The 23,042-nt window shown below is 41.9% G+C and overlaps 2 protein-coding genes across 12 annotated transcripts in view; one reads left to right on the top strand and one right to left on the bottom strand.

The window, feature by feature from the left end:
* INTS12 (integrator complex subunit 12) lies at positions 1-22,823 on the bottom strand. Of its 6 annotated transcripts, XM_087437780.1 has the most exons (8): positions 20,998-22,115; positions 20,799-20,905; positions 15,025-15,189; positions 11,101-11,253; positions 9,090-9,277; positions 7,488-7,647; positions 3,724-3,870; positions 1-691 (listed from the first exon to the last, which is right to left on the bottom strand). In XM_087437780.1, the coding sequence occupies exons 3-8, from the start codon at positions 15,178-15,180 to the stop codon at positions 107-109; spliced, it is 1,389 nt and encodes a 462-aa protein (XP_087293906.1). In that variant the 5' UTR covers positions 15,181-15,189; positions 20,799-20,905; positions 20,998-22,115; the 3' UTR covers positions 1-106. The 6 variants fall into 6 exon arrangements, with proteins under 6 accessions (XP_087293906.1, XP_087293909.1, XP_087293912.1 ...); XM_087437783.1 differs by lacking the exons at positions 20,799-20,905; positions 20,998-22,115 and adding an exon at positions 22,691-22,823; XM_087437786.1 differs by lacking the exons at positions 20,799-20,905; positions 20,998-22,115 and adding an exon at positions 22,150-22,167.
* The window catches only part of GSTCD (glutathione S-transferase C-terminal domain containing), a 126,734-nt gene continuing 126,454 nt past the window's right edge, over positions 22,763-23,042 (top strand). For 4 of the 6 annotated variants that reach the window (XM_087437773.1, XM_087437774.1, XM_087437772.1 and 1 more), the window contains exon 1: positions 22,763-22,982. In XM_087437773.1, the coding sequence (XP_087293899.1) occupies positions 22,851-22,982 (132 nt within the window). In that variant the 5' untranslated portion in view covers positions 22,763-22,850. The remainder of the gene's footprint in view (positions 22,983-23,042) is intronic. The other 2 variants (XM_087437776.1, XM_087437775.1) reach the window with 1 other exon arrangement.

Below are 23,042 nucleotides of genomic sequence, written 5' to 3'. Positions count from 1 at the left end.
TTTCGTTATGAAGATTTTTATTAAATTATAGTGTATGACAGTTTATGTCCTAATAATAAGATTTTAATCTTTAGGGTAACATGATATAAAAACCTGCTTGGCCACATTACTTCTTGAGTTTCTTCTGGGCGGCCTTCTTCTTGACCATCTGTAATCGCTTCATGGCATTGAGCTGTGACTCCTGGGAAGTTGGACCTTTAAGGGACGCAGAGGGAGAGCTGCTTGGTTCCGAGGTGGTTTTGCTGGTGGCACTTCCGCCAGGCCCTGATGTCCCACTATTTCCATTCCCACTCAGTTGGCTGCTGCTTCCTGGAACTAAGCTACTTGGACTAGGAAGACCTACTTTGCTAACATTGTCACAACTAACCGAGCGACTGAGGCTAGTTTTGCCCAAAGTCAGAGGTGGTGGTGGTTTCAATGGTACAGTTGGTGCAGCGCTGTTGCTGGAACCTATTTTGGAACCAATTCCACCTTTGGATGAGGTTGCCAGACCAGTCAAACCCACAGGCTTCTGGTTAGCTGATGAGGTAGCAGGTTTCCCACTATTGTTTTGGGTTGTTGAACTCAATTTTGCTGTTGATGGACCAGAAGAAGTAGTTTTGGCTGCAAAAGCTGCCCATCCAGTTAGGCCACTAGTTACTGAAGAGGAAACACTGGTACTAGAAGAATTTCCTGAAATCACTGTGGATGGCTAAAAAAAATAAGATTAATATAACATTAGAGCCAAGTATAATTAACATCTAATATAATATTCTTAAATATATAACAAGTTTAACTGTTGGACTTTTTAAACAAAAGTAATGACTTGGGAAATTTAAATTACACCACCAAAATTAAGTTCTTATGAAACTGATGTGAAAAAACACATACAACAAAACTTATCCACAGCTAATGGGTGCTACCATTTCCAAAGAAAAAATTTTTGGATGCCACATTCTTGTTCTAACGATTCCAAAAAAGAAATATACAAAATTCCTTTTTGAGAACTGTTTTTAGATTCAATTATAAGTCATATCAGAAAATCAGATTTAATGATTTAACTTGTTTTACCCAAAAAGGTATTATCTGGCTCAGTAAAACATCTAATTCTTTAGACTTTGCTCCAAATGGCTTGTGGATCATTTCAAAAATAGAATCCACTCTTAACGGAAAAAAGTGGTGGCACTCAGGGTATTTATGAGATGTCTGAGATAAAGAGATTCATTCAATAATTATTTATTGAGTCAATGTATGAGATTCTGAACCCAATTTTTAAAAAAAAAAAAAAAACCATTCCCCCCCCAAATTTCAAGCAAATAGCTACTATACTGCAAAATATATACAGATGTGCAACTTCGACTACTTGGAATTGTACAACTCTGCTGATATATTAAAAAGGTCTCATGACCTTATTTTCATAATTCGTCTATGTCTCCGTCAAAACTGTCACACAAGAGATCCCTGCTTCTGTATAAAGGATGTTATCAACTGCCCCATAAGCTGCACAGTGACATTTTGGGTAGGTCCGACTCACTCTCAGATTTACTTCTTAAAGGTATAACACTTCAATTTCTCTAATTAACTTCCTTGGCCAGTCAAAAGCTAACAATTATACCAATGCCACTATATAAATAAATATTGCTCCTATTCCCACAAGAACAAATTTTTTTCACCTTCACATTAAGCAAAAATGTGCTTTGTTCAAATTAATTATGAATTGAACTTCTCACTGGCACTCTTTCTACCTTCATATTCTTAAGATTTACAAAAGTGTTAAATTCACATTGGGAAAAGAAAAAGTCTTACAAATAGTATCTTACTTAAAAATATGGTAGTTATCATGCCTAAAATATATCCAGTTATATTTTAGAACTGAACTCTGAAAGAGTTGATAAAAACGTTTTTAGTTCTTACAAAGTAGCCTTCAATACTGTCTACATATAAACATTTGTAACCAATGTAGTGACTAAAATAGAGAGCTCTGAGGTCCTTATTTTTTAAGAGAAGTCTAGATTTTTGTTCACATACTCTGAAAAATGATAGGACTTTTTACAGTAACCTCATACAATAACCATCGGGTAAGGTTATCCAGAGAAGAAAAACTTTACATAAATTATAAATTCCTAGAGGAATGCATACAGGTAATGAGAAAAAGTTAGTCAAGGAAGCAAAGGGACACAGGTGTAGTAAACTTTAAATTTTCAGTTATGAAAGATCTAATTTTTTTCCTTTTCTGTCTATTAAACATAAAACTGTCTGCCACCTGGCTAAATGATCTTTCCACAAACTTCACAGAAGAAAACCTATCTGAAGTCATTAAGCAGCCCCGCACTTACAAAGCACAGAGGAGAAAGCAAGTTCTGTGTGCACAGCATCTCACTTTAATAGCTTGCTGTCACTGGTATTGCCTTTCAGCAGAATGACAGACAGCTCACCATACTATCTGGACACACAAAAGTGAAACGACACAGACAAGGGGGCCAAGTAAATTTCTTACTATTTCAGTGTGGAAAATAAATTTCTCAACTGTTTTTAACTATGAATTTTTTCTTGCCCATTATCCCAGTTAGAAAGCAATTTGCTTTTCATATATGAATAAGGACAAATGTTTTTCACAGTAAAAATTTATTCACTTTTATCATAAAAACACCAAAACCTCTTAATCAGAACAAACGCGACAGTCAAGGCCTTAATTTATTTGCCATTAGAAGATTCCATGTTGGATTTCCTAAAAATAAACTTCAGTATAACAGGTTAGTATAAAAATCTACCTAAAAGTGATTTAAATATAGAATATAGCAACCTGAATTACTTTCAATAAATTATTCTTACTTCTATTCCAATTCATCCAGTTTCTATATGACAAATCAGTAATGGATATTCCTTGGGCATCAACTCTTCCCTGGTAAATTAATTTAAAAAATGATCTGCAAATAAAATGATCAGTATCTTTCTCAGAGTACTTTATATTCACATTCTTTATCATCACAACAAGGTTCTTGATCTTTGCTACTTACAGTCACTTGGACAAGGTAATATCTTCAGAATTTTCTGGGGTCAACCTTTGAGAATTTGGGGCTGATATTTTTTTCTTCCATCTTTGGTACTCTGCTTAAAATTGGAACATCTAACTCAGTTAAAGCACTTTTTTTGTTATAAAATTAGATTAGAAAAAGATTTCATGACATCAAATGCCAGGATATCAACAAGAAGGTAGTGTGATTTCAAGGAGGCAAGCCTAGGAATGAGAAAGGTGACACTCTCACTGGACCATGTGGCTCCTCACAATCAGAGGTGGGTACCGTGAAAGCTCATGACAATAAAAGAAACAACAGGACGCAGCAGGAAAACTTCTGTGCCAGCCAAATAGCAGGGAGACGAGAAGCTGCAGGGCCGTCAGCAGAGCACCGTGAGGACAAACCGCGGCTGCTGAGGGCAGAGGTCTCAGGCCCACAGCTGACCCCCAGAGGGAGGTAAGGGTCTGACCACGCAGGAATGGTGGTGAACAACACCACCTTGGACCGCGCACAGACAGTTCCACATTGCGATCAAAAGAGACACGGCAGAGGCGATGTTAAATTACTTAAGTGTCTTCTTTCTACCTACTGTTAATAGCAGTGCAGCCTTCATTTCCAACATATGGCCATTTAGTATATAAAGTTCCCCATTAATTTTTTTCCAAGTAACTATTATTTAGTCATCTAAATTAAAATCCAATCTTAGATAAAATGGAATGTACTGTACCTTGACTTCCGTTCTCTTAAACGCTAGAAAAGTTGTCTCTTGTTTGAGTTTAGTTTCTGGTTTCTTAATCAACGGGTCTTTGACAGCTGGAGCTACAGAAACAACAGTGGGGGCTGGTTTCTGGGGTGGTTTCTGAGTTTTTTGAGCCTGTAAAAATCAGTGTTAAGATTAAATTAGCTACAAAATCTTAGTTGAATGCACAAAAAAGACAATAAAAATCTATCACAGGACTCTTCATTGAATTGAAATAGAGTTGAACATTTAAAAAATATTGTGATGACGGGGCTGGTTAAGTGCACACGCTCCGCTGCGGCGGCCTGGGGTTCACCAGCTCGGATCCCGGACGTGCACTGATGCACTGCTTGTCAGGCCATGCTGTGGCGGTGTCCCATATAAAGTGGAGGAAGATGGGCACGGATGTTAGCCCAGGGCCAGTCTTCCTCATCAAAAAAAAAGAGGAGGATTGGCAGATGTTAGCACAGGGCTGATCCTCCTCACACACACACAAAAAATATATTGTGATGACATTGAAAATATAGACTCTTGGAGAAATCATTTTTATCATCATATTAATGGTTTTATAAACTTTATTAGTCTATAAACAGTAAAGATAATATGAAGCTTTAGAAATCATGGCTCCCCACTCAGTACTTTGACTCACACTTAAACAAGACAAACCAAATTATTTAAGAAAAAAAGGAAAATCGCAAACTATTTGTAATCAGCTTCACTCACAATGAAGTGCATTTATTTCTTACTATTGTTCGTCAAGACAGGAGTTTTCTTCTAGGGGTTCAGGCAAAAGTCTAAGTAACTGACGGTTAGTTAAAAGGTAGTTCAGATCAATTTATGGTTTTAAACACAGAACAGGGAGAAAAAACTATTAGTGATAAACAATGAACCTTTTTGAGGTTCTTCCACACTGCAGAACTAGGCACACTGAATTCTTAGAGAAAGTTCACAAATTTCTCTGTTATCAAAGAGAACAAATTTCTATGTTATCAAATAGAAAATGCCCGTAAAGGAACTAGGATATTACCACTGACTCAGTATTGCTTGACAAAGGCACTACAATTTTTCACTGGGTGACTGCCTCACACATTGCAGAATGTACGAAATTCCCCCACTCAGGGCTATTAACTGCCATTTTGGCAACAATCAAAAATACCACCTATTTCTAAATGCTGCTGAGTAGGAGTGTGTTACCACCTTAGGTTGAGAACCACTGCAATAAGTCCTACGAGTCTCTTACCTAGTGCTGGGGCAAAACTCATTACCGGGTAGAGAGAAAATTATAACTGAAGAATGGCCTTGGACCCGGCCACACATGATCACAACGTTCTTAACTAAGTCTTTCTATAATGATGTTTACTGCATAACCTGCCCTCGTTGGAGAAACTGTTGCAAGGAGAGAGGGGATGTAAGATGCTATTTACAGTATCTCTGAGATACCCTGGAGCAACAACCAACACACATATGAAAACCTCACTGAACGCAAGTATAGCTACAATGACTGGATTTAGCATCCCCACTGTCTCCAAATTCCTTTCTCTCATTAAACCTGTGTTTGCTGGATCCTGATCTTCACGTATCAGGATCTCACTTCAGATCATGGCCTTTGGTATTTCAGCAGGTCCACTCTAGGTGGACTCTAACCATGTCCTAACACTAATCAGGGCTTCCTCATTCAGTACTTTGACTCACAGACACACAGACTGAACATGTTGACTGCTGACTTCTGGTACTAATCCACATCCTCTCCATTTTACGTATCTTAACACGAGAACAACAACGCAGGATGCATCCGGTCCTGAGCTCTGCTCTGGTGCTACGCCAATGAATGAAACATGGGCTCAGCCACAAATAACTAGACATTCAATTTGCAAAGCTGATAAAGAATAAAAGGTATCCCAGAGGAAGAGAAGCTGAGAAGCAGAATATATGGGAACATGAAAGTTCACCACATATTCAGGGAATGATACACTTAGTCTGGCATGGCCAGGGTGCATGGGCATATATGGTGAAGTGGTGGGAGAGAAAGGTACAAAGGCAGACTAGGGTCAAAGAGAGAAGGTCCACATACCCACCCGAACGAGCATAACCTCATTATACAAGTAATTCAGAGCCATTGGGCATATTTAAGCAGATAAAGTTAGATAAATATTTTAGAAGAATAATTCTAATTGCAGTACATAAAGTAGATTGAAGGGAAGCAAGGAGACCTCCTAAGAGGGTAAAGCAATAGACAAGAAATGAGGGATTTGTGGAACAGGGTAATAAGAGCAAAAGGAACAGATCTGAGAAATACAGAAGGGTCAAATTAACAAATTTGGTAAACAAAGGGATACGGAATTAAGAGAGGCATCAAGGATCATGTTTTCTAGTTCAGGCAATTGGGGACAAAGTTGAGCGGGGAAGAAAACCATTTTAATTTAAAGTTGTTGAACTTAAAGTAACTGTAGGATACCTGGTCAGCTGCCAAAGTTCACTCCAGAAAGACGGTCAGAACCATAAATATAGATTTGGTGTAAACTTAGTCATAAAAAATGGGGGAGAAAAACTTAGAGGGGACAGTGCTTACTTTATTAAGAGACTTACACTGAAATAATTAAAAAAACTTTGAAGATATAATAAGAAAGACATTATTGTCACGAATTATTTATTTGACTAATACCAATTCTTAGTGACTACTTCTGTCAATGCCCTGGAATGCACTATATTGCTCACCCAGAATCATTTTGGTTGAGGTCCTAGAGGGCTAGTTTAAATAATAAATTCAATAAAAATCAGACTGAGCAGAAAAAATTGCACCTTGTCACAGACATTTCCTATTACAAACAGAAAGTATACATACTACTGAAATTTTACTACTTTTCATAGGAATGAATAAAAACATGTCCTGTATCTGACTTAATTGATTAAAAAGTAAAATAGATATCTTGATTTTTCAGTTTTAACTAAGTACTTTGCACTTTAGAAAGACACATTTGGTCAGAAAAACTTACGTAGGAATTCATTTGGTTACCAGACATGGGACCTCATCTATCAAGAGCCCCTAATCTAAGGCAGGGGAGCAAGTCACCGAAGTAAATAACAACTGGATTTCTTTAAAAGGAAAGTGACGAAGTTCATTTGTCTACTTTTTAAATGAATAAAAGTTGGAAAACTATCTACTATAACAAATCAAAACATGTTTCACAATGATACTAAAGGCAGTTACGTCAGTGAGCAGTAGACAGAGAAAGTGCACTGGGAGAGCGGGGTGAATGGTCCCTGCAGGACGACAAGAGGGGAGGACTGACGGCAGACACAGGACGGAAGGGCAGGGTGTCCGCAGAAGCACTGCCTCTGTGCACGGCCTGTGGGTCTGGTGGTTCAGGCTCACTCAGGAGCAGACGTTTCAACATCCTCACCAGACGCTCCAGAGCCTGGGGCTGGTATCTCACCACTTCCCCCCGTGCTCTGTATGGTTTATAACTACACTGACACGCTAGTAAGAATTATTCATATGCTGTGGGTCTCCAGTCCTGTTTATCTATAGCAGAATAAGCAAAAAGCTGAACAGAGAAAAACGCACATAACATAGTCTGGTCTTCAGGCAGACACACAAATCACACACATACACTATATATACAGACATTTAAATAATCAGCTTATGTGACATTTTTTTCACTGTCTTAAAAGCTCAAATTTTTATTTTGAAAAGCACATATCAACAAAATAATTGACAGAGACTGTTTAAAACAGAGAAAAATGATTCCTACCATTCTCTTCATTTGTCTAGTACATCGGGCACAATACCACACAAGGCGAGGGTCGTTCACTTCCTTGTCTGTCACCTGGGGCTTATGGCAATCTTGGTGGTAGAGATTGTGGCACTCCTGACATTCCACTAATTGATTACCAGATGCCACCGTCATTTGCCTAAGAAAAGATATCATTAAATATTGCACTTATTTGAATGCAACAATTTAAAGCCATTTCAGGGTAGTTCTGGTAAAGTCTGATACATTAAAGAGAGTAAAAACTCCAGAAAACCAAAGAGAAAAATAACAAACCCCAGCATGTAGCCTGCACAAGCACTTCACTTCTTCTAAAGCTTATGCTCCAGCATTAATAAATACATAAGGTGCCTCAGTACTAAATTTGGCCATATCCTCCTTGTCATCTTTTTCTTTCTCCAGCGGCAGTAGACTTCAGCTAGTCCTCCAACAGTTTCATAACATTGTCTTTGTCCCTCTATTACATTCCTTTGTATTTGTCACCTACATGTTGTTCTACCTTCTTCATTAATGTATGAGCTGCCTAAAAGTGGGAACTGGACCTAATCATCTACAGCGCCCAGCACATCACTGTGCAGACACAGGGTGTTCAATAAGTAAATGTCTAACCAACTGAACAGAAGGAAGCAACACATGTATCAAAAGAGTATCAATTCCAGTAACACAAAAAGCAATCCCCACAGCCTTAGACTATCACTAGTTTCCTGATGGAGGGCCACACTTACAAGTTCTCTCCACATTCTCATTTCACCATTTCTTTATTTAAAAATGATAACCATCCTGGTAGATAAAGGCTGAAATAAATACATATGAAAACATGAAGCTCTAACAAATGACCCTATTCAGAAGTACATTAACTCATTCTCTATAGGGTCCACAAAAGCTTCTAGTTCTTTACTCAGTCCCAATGCACCAGAATGTAACATTTTCATCAAGAAAATAGCAACAAAGATGGTAATCTTTTCTGTTGTGCTAGGCAGTGAAAGCCATTAACAATTAAAAATATAGCCCCTGGCACCAAGAAGTTTAAAATCCAGTTATTCTGATTTTTAAAATGCATCTTCTACTAAGCAGAATTACCTATGTTTTTATAATTATGTATCCATGTTTCAAAATAACACTCAGAATAACCTACATGAACCATTGATTTCACTTTGATTATTCTTAGGAAAATATTTAATGGTGTTTTAGGAAGTGATATATAACAGTTTACAAGTACTATCAACAATTCAGAAAAAAAAACAGACTTCTTAAAAAAAAAGATGGAAATAATTGAGTCTGCTGAACATACTCTTCCTCACTACAGAATAAAGCAATAATTGCTTTCCCTCTAGAACCCAAGAATGCAGAAAATGTTACAACGTAACAGATTAAAGATGCCACAGTCAGGAAGATAAAATATTTGACAATTTTCAAGATGTTACGATGTTTATGGGCAGTTCATAGGGAATAATCTACTTCTCTCCTACCCTTCCTCCAAATAATAAACACAAAATAAAAACATCCAACAATTGGTCTGATTTTTTTCCTTAGTTGTTTGCTCTTTATAAAGAAACAAAGAATCTGTGGCAAGGTATAACTCACCGACAAACAACACAGGCCAAGCCCATCTCCATAGCAAAATCGTCAGCACTCGTCTCCTCAAAACTGGAAAGGTCAGCCATAGCTAAGTCCTTGCTGGTCTGCACGGTAATGGGAGAGGACCGTGTCTCTGGCTTCTCCAGTCTAGGTTTCTTTGGAAGATCAACTACTTCAGCGATGTCAGACTTCATCTATAAAAAGCACCCAATCAGAAAGTAACGTGTCAGAGTAAACTTTAAATCACCGAGAGACAGATAAATGGACAACGTGAAATGACCAGGTCCACTTGACACACACAGTCATATGGTTAGGGACAGATGTACAGACTAAAGATCTGCAGAAGATTTATAATGAATGCATCATCAGTATGTTAAAAGAAACCAGCAAGGTAGAAAGAAATAAGTCAGAACGGTTTAGCACGTCTCTGTATTTCTCTTTGTACTCTTTTACCCATTAAAGAATTCTCGAAGTTCAATGCATTTACTTATACTCCCCTCCTTTTATCCCCTATCAGATGCTTTGAATCGAGAAGCCACAGCACTACTAAGTCTATTTTTAAAGGCTATTTTTATTTTAAATATTTTTAATAATGAACTACTGATATTTAAAATATATTGAAAAGAAGTAAATGATGAACTATCTACCAGTCATCCAGACTTAACACATTGTCATACTCGCTTCAAAGCAAATTCTGGCTCCTCTCTTTAAGATATAAATGTTATAGATATACCTGTCAGATTAGCAAAAATTAAAAAAATCTGATAAGACATGGAGAATTTGGAATTCTTTTTTTTTTCCTGTGAGGAAGACCAGCCCTGAGCTAACATCCGATGCCAATCCTCCTCTTTTTGCTGAAGAAGACTGGCCCTGGGCTAACATCCGTGCCCATCTTCTTCCACTTTATAGGGGATGCCACCACAGCGTGGCCTAACAAGTGGTGCGTCGGTGCACACCCAGGATCTGAACCGGCAAACCCCAGGCTGCCACAGCGGAGCACGCGCACTTAACTGCTCGCACCACCAGGCCGGTCCCAAATTTGGAATTCTTATACTTCATTGGTGAGAGCATAAATTTAGTACATCCAGTTTCGATAGTAATTTGGTATTACCTAATAATGCTGAAGATGTACCTATCCTATTACATCCACTTTCAGCTATATATTCTATAGAAACTGTCACCATGTGCACAAAGAGATACGTATAAAGCAGCTTACTGAAGCTCCATTATGATAGAGAAAAGGGAGAAATAAGCTAACCATCAGTAGGAGAATGGATAACCTGGTTGATTCATAAATATTATATGGTAGCTGAAAGAAATATTCAGATCTACATGTATCAACGTAGGTAAATTTCTAAAGCACATTTTAATAAGTGGAGAAAAAGTTACTAAAGGATATACATATATGTACAGCATGATACCATTTATACAAATTTAAAAGCACAGAAAACAATACAATATAGTTTAGGAATAGCCAATATTTTAGAAAAAAGTATGTAAACGTATGGGACTAATATACTCCACCCTGAGGGCAGGGGTTACCAAAGTTTTTTTTAATGTATTTTTCACTAAGTGCTAAAATTTTGATAATTAACTATGTGCAGAAATCATTCAAAATAGACGATCCAAGAATTACCAAAAGCCCTGTTAGGGTACACACCGTGCTGTAACAAACGCCACGTTTAGTCATTTACATCTTTACTCTTTCCTCTAGCTATTCTTCTCGATAACTGTTCCATCGAGAACATTTGAGTTATGGATTAAAGTTTATACTTGAAATTAGTACATCCCCTAGGGCTCAAATACTCACTGACAAGAACTTCAGTAAATGGTTAAAAAATTTTTCCAAATTTTACTCATTTTTCAAAAAATTAACATCTATAATTATCAAAATATATTTACTGAGTGACTATTACGTGCTTTTACTCACTGTTATAGAAAAGAAGTAAGCACAAAACACTGTTTCTGTCTATAAACAACTGATTTTCTTTTTTTCCTAGATTACATAAAATCTTACCTTATCCGCAGGTCTCTTCTCAGCTTCCTTCTTGACCTTCTCTGTTGTGAGGACCTTGCCATTATTACTGCCAGAAGGAAGACTGGATGATGTTTTGGGCTCTTGCTTAATGGAAATAGTTTTTGTGCTTGAAATTTTGGGTGGCTCCACATCCTAAAAGGTGAAATAAAGATACCCATAATTAAACATTCAGACTATCTCACACATCACACAAAATAGATCATAAATCCAACAATTTTCAGTTAAAAGTTAAGATGTGTTGTGACCAACGTAAGTCCCTTTCTAAAAACTGAGAAATAACTGATATACGAACTGCACCCATTTAAAAGTGCAAAATTTGCTAAGTGTTACCATACAGTTTCACACCTGAGACATCACACTATATTCAACATAATGAACATATCCACCATGCCCCAAAGCTACCTTGTGGCCCTCTGTAGTCACCCTAGAGGTACAGACCCTAGAGAAATTGCGTTCTCCCATCCTCGGGCAACCGCTGCTCTGCTTTCTGTAACTACTGATTCGCTTGCGTTTCCCAGAAATCTGTATAAATGGAATCATACAGTATGCACTCTTTTTTGTCTGGATTCTTTTACTCAGCATATTTATTTTGAGATTCATCCATGTTGTAGAGTGTATCAATAGTTCATTCCTTATATTGCCAAATAGTATTCCATTGAATGGATGTAACACAATTGTCTATCCATTCACTTATTGATGGACACTGGATTGTGTGCAGTTTGGGGCTGTTACAAATAAAGTTGTTATGAACATTCATGTCTTAAGTCTTTGTGTAGACACACACTTTCATTTCTCTAGAATGCTTGCCTCGGAGTGGAATGGCTGGATCATATGGTAAGTATATGTCTAACTTTTTAAGAACCTTCCAAACCATGTTCTAAAGTGGTATACCATTTTACATTTCCACCAGGAGTACACACAAGTCCCAGTCTCTCACAGCCTTACCAACACTTGCTATGGCTAATCTTTTTAATTTTAGACATTCCAATAGGTATGCATTAGTATATCATTGTGGATTCAATCTACATTTCCCTAATGGCTAATGATGTTGAGCATTTTTTCAAGGGCTTGTTTGCCATACATATATCTTCTTTGGTAAAGTGTTTGTTAAAATTTTTTGCCCATTTTAACAAATGGGGTTGTTTGTTTCATTACTGAGTCTAAAGAGTTCTTCATAGATTCTGGATACAAGTCCTTTGTCAGATACATGATTTGCAAATATCTCTCCCAGTCTGTGGCTTGGCCTTTCGTTCTGTTTTAAACTTTTAATCCTTGTTCTTATGTCACAGCTTTGCTGATGTATATACTTGTTATCTATTATTGTTAATGGTACAAAAAGTTTATGCATGTAGTAGCTTCTTGGAATCACCACCCCACCACCCCCAAAACAAGGAGGGCATTTCCCTAGCATACTAAATACAACTAGAACATCTGAGTGTAGTCTATTCTTCTATGATAATACATAAAAGTATGAAAACATAAATGGGACAGCTGCACATCAGCTTCAGAACAGTGGTGACCTCTGAGGGGGAAGGGAAGGGACGAGAAACAGACTCATCGGGAGCAGGGCTCGCTTTACTGCTGTGCTGACTGTCTGGATCGGGGGTTCGTAACCTGGGGCCAGTAGACCGAGTCTGGCCTGCTGCCTGTTCCCATAAGTCAAGTTGCGTTAGAGCACAGCAATGCGCATGCGCTGATGTGCTAGCTGCGGCTGCTTTCAAGCCGCCACAGCAGAGTCAGATTGTGCGACAGAGACCACCGGCCCACACAACCTCAAATATCCACCAGGTGACTCTTTACAGCAAGTCTGCTGACCACTCGTGCAGCCTCCGGAAAGTGATGCAGAAAATATTAATACAGCAGATTAAACTGAAAAGTGTATCAGCTCTCTAATGTAAAAAATTGAGGACACAGTCTTGCCGTATTTGAAAACTATTATTTAATTCAGCAAAGAAGTTGCTCAAGTCATTGATGGATGAGTTCATAAGTTCTAACTTCATTATTTCACATTCAACTTACTCACTGAGGTAAATGAAAATATCAACTAATTTTATGTTGGAACTACACTTGGAGAACTGGTTGTTAGTGTCTGTAAGTGCACCAAAGCCCCCAGGTGATCCTATACTTGCTAACCTATGAAAGACACTGGCATAAATCACTCTCACACAATTTTAGAAATGGGAAATGTTCAGCTGAAGGCTAAAATTAAATGAACCTGTGCTTTTTAAATACCCGACAGAATATTTTCTCTAAACTGACCAAGAGAAGTAACTTCCACTTAGAAACCTAAGGGCAGCAGGCTTTTTAAACACAATACATTTTTCATGTATTTTAATAGATGAAATTCCTTCTGTTTCAGAATCTCAAAATACTGCTTCTTCAGTAACAACAGGTTTTTCCTATTTGGAAAATACCAATACTCAGAGCAGAATGAACTTGGCAGTGTGTTTTGTGGAGGTGTATTAATTTGGTCGATTTGAACTTGTTGAACCTACCAGAAGGAGAATGACAGAAGAAATGAGGTCACAAGGGCTCTACTATTCAAAGACAATTAGAAGGATCAAGAATGCCATAGCTAATGTGGAAAGAAGGCTGGGGGCAAAATACCCGTTTACTTGGGTGCTGAGCCTGGGACCTGGCCTGTCTGGGGCTCGAGACTCTGGATGAGACTGCGCTAGTCACACAGCTGTGTCTCCCCTCCTCTAGTTGGAGGGGGCAACAGACCTGAGTGCCTCGGAGTTTCAGGGCTAGAGCTCTGGAAAGGTTTGGAAGAATGTCGTAGTGGGTATTGAGAACATAATAAGAGCTGCCATTCACCAAAAGCCTATTGTGTACCAGGCAGATACCACACTAGGTGACTTACATGCTTTACTTCTTTTAATTTTCACAACTTTGCAAGGTAGTTCTTATTACCCCCATTTTACTAATAAAGAAACAGAGGCTAGGTGAAATGAAGATACTACACACCTCAGCTTCCTAATTGTAAAATAAGGAAAATAAACAACACCTATCTCAACTAATCTCAGAGGACTGAGATGATTTAATTATCATAATTAAAATTAATTATATACACACACTACTCAGAAAAGTACCTGGGACACAGTAAAGGTTCAAGATATGTCATCTATTACCACACAACAAGGAAGAAGTCAGTGAGATTTAAAATAGGTTTGTCTGATTCCAAAATGTATATTCTTTTCACATAAAGCTGCTCGATGGCTCTGTCATTATCAAGATTGGGGCACACGGTTCTCACAGTTCATCCACATCTACTTTTCCCTGAAATTATCCTACTCATATTCAATTCACTTCCCTGCAAAATCCCCGTGCTTTTACTTGATGATTTTTTGGCCCTTAAAACATTAGAGAATAATTACAAGTTACCGTTTCATTCAGTAGCTTTTTTTTTTTTTTTTTTTTTGCTGAGGAAGATTTGCCCTGAACTAACATCTGTTGCCAATCTTCCTCTATTTTGTATGTGAGCCACCGCCACAGCACGGCCACTGACAGACAAGTGGTGTACGTCTGCATCCGGGAACTGAACCCGGGCCGCCAAAGCAGAGTACTTAACCACTAGGCCAATAGGGCTGGCCCTAATTCAGCAGCTTTCAAAAAAGTTTTGATCATAAAGTATTAGAAATTAAAATATATCATGAACAGTGGGTTTCTCTACACATAAAGTATCAGAACAGAATATCCCTCACACCCAGCCAACTTCTCTATGTAGTGCAACAGGTCTCTGAAAGCGTGAAGGAAGAAGAAAACTAAATAAGATAATTTCTTCTTCATCTACAGGAAAGAAGCTTTTGGCAGAGAGAGAGTTTTGAGACAGTCTAAATGTTACCACTGTACTACTACAGGCCTTACAAAACCCCCTCCAAGCTTTTCATTCCCCGTAGGTACCTTTTGAGATGGACGGTAACTTGAATCAACGCCTCGAGCTAAAGATTCGTCAAGCAATGCCTTTAGCTTTTCAGCAGAATCCTTACTCTTTGAATGTAAGAAGCCTAGTGCTTTCAAAAAAATGGGATCAAGTTCCAAGTTCACAGTAGCAGCCATTGCAAACAGCTGAGGAAAAAAGAGAAAGTAATTTAAAGACAATGAGCAATTATCTATGTCAAAATTTATTTTTTCTTTTGTTTATCATAAGTTATACTGTGTGCATGACACAAAATTCAAAATACCCAAAAGGTTATTACAGATAAAGGTAAATTTCCTTCTTACCCCTGACCGGCATTATCTAGTTCTTTCCCCCTGAAGCACGAGCATTATCAGTTTTCTGTGTACCCAAATCCAAGCTTTTAATCCCGATAAGCTCCTCCCTGCCACAGTATCCCTTCCTGTTTTAAACTATTCAGCACACACGACCTTGATGCGTTTAGGTCAAGTTTACTATATATCAGAATTTCTTCTCTCAAACCTTCTTTCCATAAGAAAGAAACAAAGAAAGATTCACATAGGGCGGGTGTCACAGAGCACAATGGTTGGAGAATGCATTAAGTAACGACTGCATATGAAGGTCACTGCTACAGAATTCAGGTCAACTGCCTTTGTCTCCTTGGTCCTCAATCCCAAACCTGAATGCTCAGAAACACACTAATGATCATCTTATTGGATCACATATAGACTGTGGCATCTCAGGCCTGCCACAGTCTTTAAAATCTATTTTAAAAAGCAAGGTCTCTTGAGGGATGGTGCCATACCTCCTTTAAAATGTCTATCCATCTGTCTCCCACGTGGCCTATAATAAGGCTCTGTGTCCTGAGGAGCTTTTAAAAGAGTGAAGCTATACATCAAAGGCTTATGAAATTCCAAAACATTAAAAAGTTTTGTTTTCCACTAATACCAATGCTATCACGTGGTTCTATTGCTGGTTGTCACTTTTTCAAATACTTCTCCAGGCAGGGAATTATTAAAATAAAAATGTAGACTTTGTATTCAATCCTTTGATCAGTATTCTCGGGCTTGAAATTGTCTTCTATGCTCGAGGTTAATATTATAATAAGGCAACACAGTTGCACTGCTGGAGTTAAGGATCTGTCAGCAATTGCACAGTAATCTCTCATTTTCAGGAGTTTATAAAGCCATTAAAACTTGCTGTAGGTTGAATCTTGGCATATGAAAGATCAGCCTGAAAATGGATTGTTTGTTCCTTCCCCATCCACTTCCCCCTACCCTAATCCCTCTCCAACTCTGACACGAAAACACACACCCTTAGGCTTTTTTTTTTTAAGTTTTCAAGAAGGTATTAGATATCTACAGTGGCCTCAGAATTATTGTCAAATTCTGTGCTCTACTGAAATATCTGAATCACAATGAGGAGGAGTCTAAAGGCCAATACTAGAAGGAAAATAACCCATCTCAAACAGTCGTATTAGTTTTTCTTATTCTTTTAATAACTCTTATTAGCAAGAATTCAACAAAAATTGAGAAGCAAGCGCTGTCACTTCTTAAGATTGTATTATTACATATATCATCTGTATATAAGGACAGGTGTGGGAAGGTTATTATTATTGTTTTTTGTGTGTGTGAGGAAGACTCGCCCTGAGCTAACATCTGTGCCCGTCTTCCTCTATTTTGTACGTGGGGCGCTGCCACAGCATGGCCGCCCAGGAATCGAACCCGAGAACCTGGGCCGCTGAAACAGAAGGTGCTGGGCTTTAACCACTTCGCCACCGGGCCAGCCCCTGGAAAGGTTCTTTTTAAACTTGCTCCTGGGGCTGGTCACCACACACATTCTGAGGAGAAAGCTCCTCATTAAAATGCCCACGAGGACCAGGGTGAACCCGCCTCTCCTGAGTGCACAGGGGAACACAGCCTAGTCCTTCCAGTGACCTAACTGTTCATAGCTAAAGAGCACAGGAGTCGACTCATCCAGAACAATGTTTATGAGGGACTGATCAAAGGGTTGAGACTCAGAAGAATCCTTATAACACACTAGAAAAACCATTACTGGAAATTTCTCTGCTGAAGAACAGAAGCAAAGTATTGACAGTTAGCATTTCCACAATCACAGATTAAAGGCTTACAGTAGAGACCAGCGACAAGAGTCAGCACCCAGATCACAAACTGCAGAAGTCACGTCACAGACGCCAACATTCCCATGAGAACCTTGGAGTCAGTTCTTTTTATAAAATCCTGCAACCATAAATCTGAACAGGCTTTGTACCCCTGCCCTAAATTAGCAACATGTCCCTCTGGCCCAGTGGTCTCCACAGTGGAAAACAGGCAGAAAATATCAGAATTTCTTTTGATTGTTAATATTCTATTAAAAAATGAACTATTAACATACACACTGATAGCAGTGTATGCATGTAACTGATAACTAAATACGCACATATGGAAGTGTGCTCACTTACTTTACTCGGGAATAAAGGATGAGAAAGGTTGGAGGCCACTGCTTCAGCCTGTCTAGCAACTTCGGTGTCCCTCTCCCTATTATATAGTCCTCATGGCTGCTCTAGGCTACAAACTGCCTTCCCCTTGCAAGTCCCCCAGCACCCTCTTTGGGCTCAGCTGTTCTCCCTCTCCACGTTAACTTCATCGCCCCTCATCCTCTAGGCCCTACTCATCACCAGCATATTCCTCTGCATTCTCCACTTGTTTCTCAAGCACTCCTCTTATCTCTACCTTTACTACCCCTGCCCCGCTCCCCCCGAGACATCACCCCTCTTACAACCTTCTGCCGAGGAGTGTTCCTTTGACTTGTTCCTACTGAAGAAGCAGAGAGGTCTACAGAGACCTTTGACTAAATTGCTGCTTTGGGAAAAAAATTCCATGACCATTTATCAACATCTTCTCCTGAAATCCACACCTGCATCTTCCTTATTGCTAACGCATAGAACATCCACACCAGGCTCATCCTCCTCTCCCCCTGCCATCATCTTTGACAATTTTAGCATCTATATTGATGATCTTCTCCAACTTTCTGCACTCAATTTATTTAGATCTTCAACCCCAAGGAGCTTCGATCTTCAGCCAATAAAACTTGACAGCTACCACAACTCTTCTCCTCTTTGACTACACTCTTCCATCACTCTGTCTCTTCCAACGATTTGACTCAGCAACCTCTTCAGGGGACCAAGACACTCTTTCTTCTTGGGTTTGTTTTTTTTTCCTTTTCTTTACTCCCATTCCACCTGTACTTCGAATTTATAGAGGCCTCCAGTTTCTTGTTCCCTCTGCTTTCTCCTTATTGGCAACTTTTTGCCCCAACTTTTTTCCCTCATCAAACAGAGCACAGCAGTTGGGCCTAAAATAAAACCCTCACGGTTATGTGTTTCATCATCCATATTTCAGTTTTTTGTCTTCTTTTCCTCCCCCTGTGAATCGCCTTCTCTGGTTTCTAGTACTTCTCCTTTCTGACTGGGAAATGCATATACAGTGAAAGAAATTTATTTTCCTCCTACTGAACTTCTAAAAAGGCCAGCAACTGTGGTGTAACTTTGTCAATTTATCTCCTTCATTATTTTCAAAAATATTTTCCTGGAGTTACAACAAATCATGTTACTTCTATACAATTCCTTTCCTGTATATTCCCAAACCCAGGACCAAAACAGACTGTAAAAGAGCCATATCACTCTTACTGTAGATTAAAACTCCAGAGAACAAAGTCCTAGGTGTGTGGTGTGTGGATGATAGGTAGATAGAGATATAGAAATAGATATACATCTATAGATATATAAAAGAAATTTAATGCTTTAAATGTACGTTTAATTTAAAATCTAGGTGTTGCTTTAAAAAAAGGAGAATGTCACAAAATTAATAACTACCATTTTAAAAAATGTCAACGACCTAGGAAAGTAGTAGTAGTGGTGTGGGTGGGAGTGAATTCTTAGCCCATGCTAGGAACTGTCTATGGCAAATGCATATAAGTAACACAGAAATCCCCATGACTAAACAATGATTTTTCCCATCTCTTTTTCTCCTTCTTGGTTTATTTGCAGTGTGTCTTTTTACTTCCTATCCAGCTTCCATTCCATGGTCCAGCCTTACAAAGACTCTTCTGTACTCTAAGCACCCTTGTCCACAGCCCCACCGTTTCCTCTACAGTGCAGCCATCCATTGTGCTCTCCACCGTCTCCCTGCCTGCACCCAAACTCTAAGTGCAGCTGAGTGGAGCACACACACTGTGCGTGTGCAGAGTCACCAATCTCATCTGGGCACTCAACACAACTTGGCAATCCTAGCCTGCTTCTCTGGTCTACTCACTTCCCCACTCTGCAAAGACCAGGCATACTTTCTCCATTTTCCTTCAAACTGCTTCTCTATCTCAGTAGATGGCCTCACCTACTCCACAGAGAAAACAGAAGCTGTCAGAGAGGAACCAAGTCAACTTCCCACCACCACATCTACAAACTTACCTGCACCCATCCTTTCGTCTTTCCCACGTGATAAATAAGGAGGAGGTGACTCTCCACGTAATGCCACCAGTACCTGGATCCTATCTCTTCCTTCCCCCTCTGGAACCTTGAGCTGTGGATTATCAACTACATCTTCTCCATCCCCAGCCCCCAGCCTCTTTCTTTCTACTGCTATCTTTTCATCGAGCATCATTTCGTTGACATTTAAATATATTCAAGATTCCTCCATCCTGTCTTTTTCGTTTTATAGCAAAACTTCCTCAGAAAGTCATCTACATTTTATACTCTTTCTTCATTCCTTCTACTTATGCCGCATTTCCTTTGTCCCATCATTCCATGAAAATGCTCTCACCAGAGTATTCACAGCCCAGTGGTAAATGTAATAAATACTATTTTCTCCTCCTACTTCTTTTTTAGCCTTCTTTGTAGGTTCCTCCTATTCCACTTAAACAAAAATGAGTTCCTCAGGGTCAGGCTCTGAGTCTCCTCCTGCCTCACTCTACACCTTCTCAAAATGCGTCCTCTGGATCAGCATCAGACGCACTACCTGGGAACCTGTTAGAAATGCAAACTCTTGGTCTCCACCGCCAGACCTACTGAAGGAAACACTCTGGGAGTGGGGACCAGAAATCCACATCAAATCTTCCCGGTGATTCTGGTCCACTCTAAAGGTTGAGAATTACCGCTCTAGACAATATGATCTACACCCTTTTGCCAGTGATTATAAATTTCTCTCTCCAGCCCATGCCTCTCTTCCAAGACCTGACTGCCAGCCTGACTTGGATACCTCACTGAGGTGGGTGCCTCCTCTGAACACGGCCCTAACAGAGCCTCACAAGCTCCTCTCGTCTCCCAACGAGTTCCTCCTCTAGGACACCCTTTCTCAAGTGATACTTAGCCCCTCCCTCCAGCCAGCTTTAACTCCTCCCACTTCCTCACCACCCCATTCAATCACCAGATTTCTTAAATATATCTCAAATTCACCTACCCTTTCAATCCTTACTACTATCCCCAGCCTAGACAGAGCTACCATCATCCACCTATCATCTGGCCACTGTAATAGCTTCACCAGGCTCCCCGCAACCACCCTGTCCCCTCCAAATCTCCTCATATCACTCTCCCGCTTAGAACACTCTTCACTCCTCACTGTCCAAAGGTCAAGAATAAGACTCTGAACACGGTCTCTGACGCCTACATCGTCTGGTAACACACGTACAGCAGTGACGACAGTACCCGGCACAGAGTACACACGCACTAAACGTCACCCAGTACCTCAGGCCATCCCCACTTCTCTGCTGAGGCCACACGACTCACTTCAAGTCCTTCGACATATCACACTCTTTCTCACACCAGCACTTCAGTAGAGGGTGTCCCATAACCCATCGTGTTCATCCTTCAAGTCTCATCTTCTGCACATTCCCCTGACAAAATATGAAGTTTAACTGTTACATGGTCCCCAAATATCTGGTCCTTATTCATAATAGTTAGCACACTGTTTGCCTGTCTTTCTCACCAGAACACAATTCTGTGAGGGCCAGCATGGGGCTGGTCTCACCGACCACGGTGTGTGTGTGTCCAGCAGAGTGCCCGGGAGGCAGCAGGGACTCAGTAAATGCTGGCCAGCCGAATACACGTTATTCACGTCCTCTTCCAAAAAGCCTCCTCCTCCTGGGGTTCCATTACGCTGACTCGGCTTTCCTCCTCTTCCTCTGGCTCATCGTCTCTCCGATTCTTGGCACTGCCTACGTATCTGTCCGTGTCTGTCTCCTTTAGTTCTGCTACCAGCTTCTTCCTTGGCAATCTAACGGATGCACATTTTCAACCACCACCTCTAGGGAAGGACTTCACGTCTGTCCGCACTCCAGTCTCTCAAGCCGAATCCCGCATTTCCACCTGCTTAGTAGATAGCCTACTTGGTTGTCCTAAGGCCATCTCAAGTTCAGGTACGATTAACATTGAGATTATGAGAGTCTCCCCCTATCTCCTTGTCGGGCAGTTGCTTTAATGAATGACAAGTCTGTTAAGCAGGTCTGAGGCCTACATCTGTCCCTCACGGAGTCGCCCCACTCCTCACACACAAACCCGCAGCAGGCCTTTCCCGGGGTGCGGACTCCACAACATATGCCACGGGTGCCTCTGCTTCTCACTTCACCGCTACACTCAAACTCAGGTCTTTACTAGCTTTTGTGTACTACAGCAATAATCGAGTTATCCTCCTTGACCTCAACACTGCTGCCACATTAATGTTCCTGAAACGCACTTCTTTTTCATTTTCTTCCTCAAAAATTAAGGCTTCCCAATGCCTTCAAAACAAAACCCAACGTGTGTGTGTGTGTGAGGAAGACCGGCCCCGCGCCGACGCCCGGGCCACCCCCCTCCACCGTGCGGGGACGCCGCGCCGGCACCCGCACCCGCGGAGCGCGGGGACCCCGAACCAGCGGGCCTCGGGCCCGCCCTGCAACCCACCGTCCCGACCCCGCATTCAGAAGACCTGCTAGCAGGCGCAGAAGCTTGAACTCTCCGTCCCCAGACCCTGCTGGCAGCGGAACCGCTAGCCGGCCCTGCCCCTTCCACCCGCTTCTCCGTTTGGGGAGCGCTGGCGTCCGCGCCCTCCCGCGAGCCCGCGCCGACACGCGCCCCCTGGGAGGAGGTCCCGCGACCCCACCCCAGCCCCTGCTTTGCACGGGGTTTCTCACGACGACGCCTGAGTGCCTTCAGGGAGGCGTCCCTCTCCCGCTTTCGGCCAGCGCTCCGACGCGGGCCCAGGACGACGGCCCTTCTGCCGCACAGCGCCGGCGGCTTCCCCGCCGCTCCGCAAGCACACGCGGGCAGACTCCAGCCGTCCCCGCCCGCCGCTCCGTTAGCGCGGCCTCAAGGGAGCGGAAGCCAGAGCAGCGCAGACGGCGCCGCCTCCGCGCGGACCCTCTTCCGGCCCCGCCGCCCGCCCGCCCTCGGAGCGCCGGCTGCGGGAACTCGGCGCCGGGGGCCCGGCGGCTCCGAGCCCGAGCCGGGCGTGCACGCGGGCCCCGCCGCCCGCGCCCGGGACGCAGGAGCGCACCGGCCCCGCGCCCGGCCCTCCGCCTCGAGAGCCCGGGCCCCCAGCCCGGCCACGCACCCTCCCGCCCGCGAGGGCTCCTTCCGGGAGCGCGGGCCCCGCGCAGGCCTCGGACGGCGGCCGGTCCCGGAGCCGCGAGCCCCTCACTCACCGCCCCGCCGCCGCCCGCGCTCCCCGCGGCCCCTGCCGACCCGGGCCCGCCCCGCCGGCCCACAGCGGCCGGACCGAGGTTCCCGCGGCCGGCCGAGGGGGAGCGCTTTGAGTGCGCGACGGCGGAAGTGACGCCGCCCTCTGCTTCCGGTCCGCTGCGTATGAATGACGGCCGGCGCGCCGGCTCCCGTGTGGCCCGGCGTGTCTCCCGTGGCCTGGGCGGTGGCGAGCGGCCTGGGGGCCGAGACCCGAGGGGGCGTCGGAGGCCCCTTCGCGCCGCGCCGCTGCGACCGGTAAGGAGGGCGCCGGGCCGCGGGCGTCTGCGGCGGTCGGGCGTGCGGTCTCCTCCCCCT

The sequence above is a fragment of the Ceratotherium simum genome, chromosome 12, assembly GCF_057802395.1.
Source record: "Ceratotherium simum simum isolate JZ-2026a chromosome 12, ASM5780239v1, whole genome shotgun sequence".
NCBI classification, from domain to species: domain Eukaryota; kingdom Metazoa; phylum Chordata; class Mammalia; order Perissodactyla; family Rhinocerotidae; genus Ceratotherium; species Ceratotherium simum.
The sequence above is the reverse complement of the archived record's forward strand: the minus strand, read 5'-3'. Positions and strand labels throughout refer to the sequence as shown.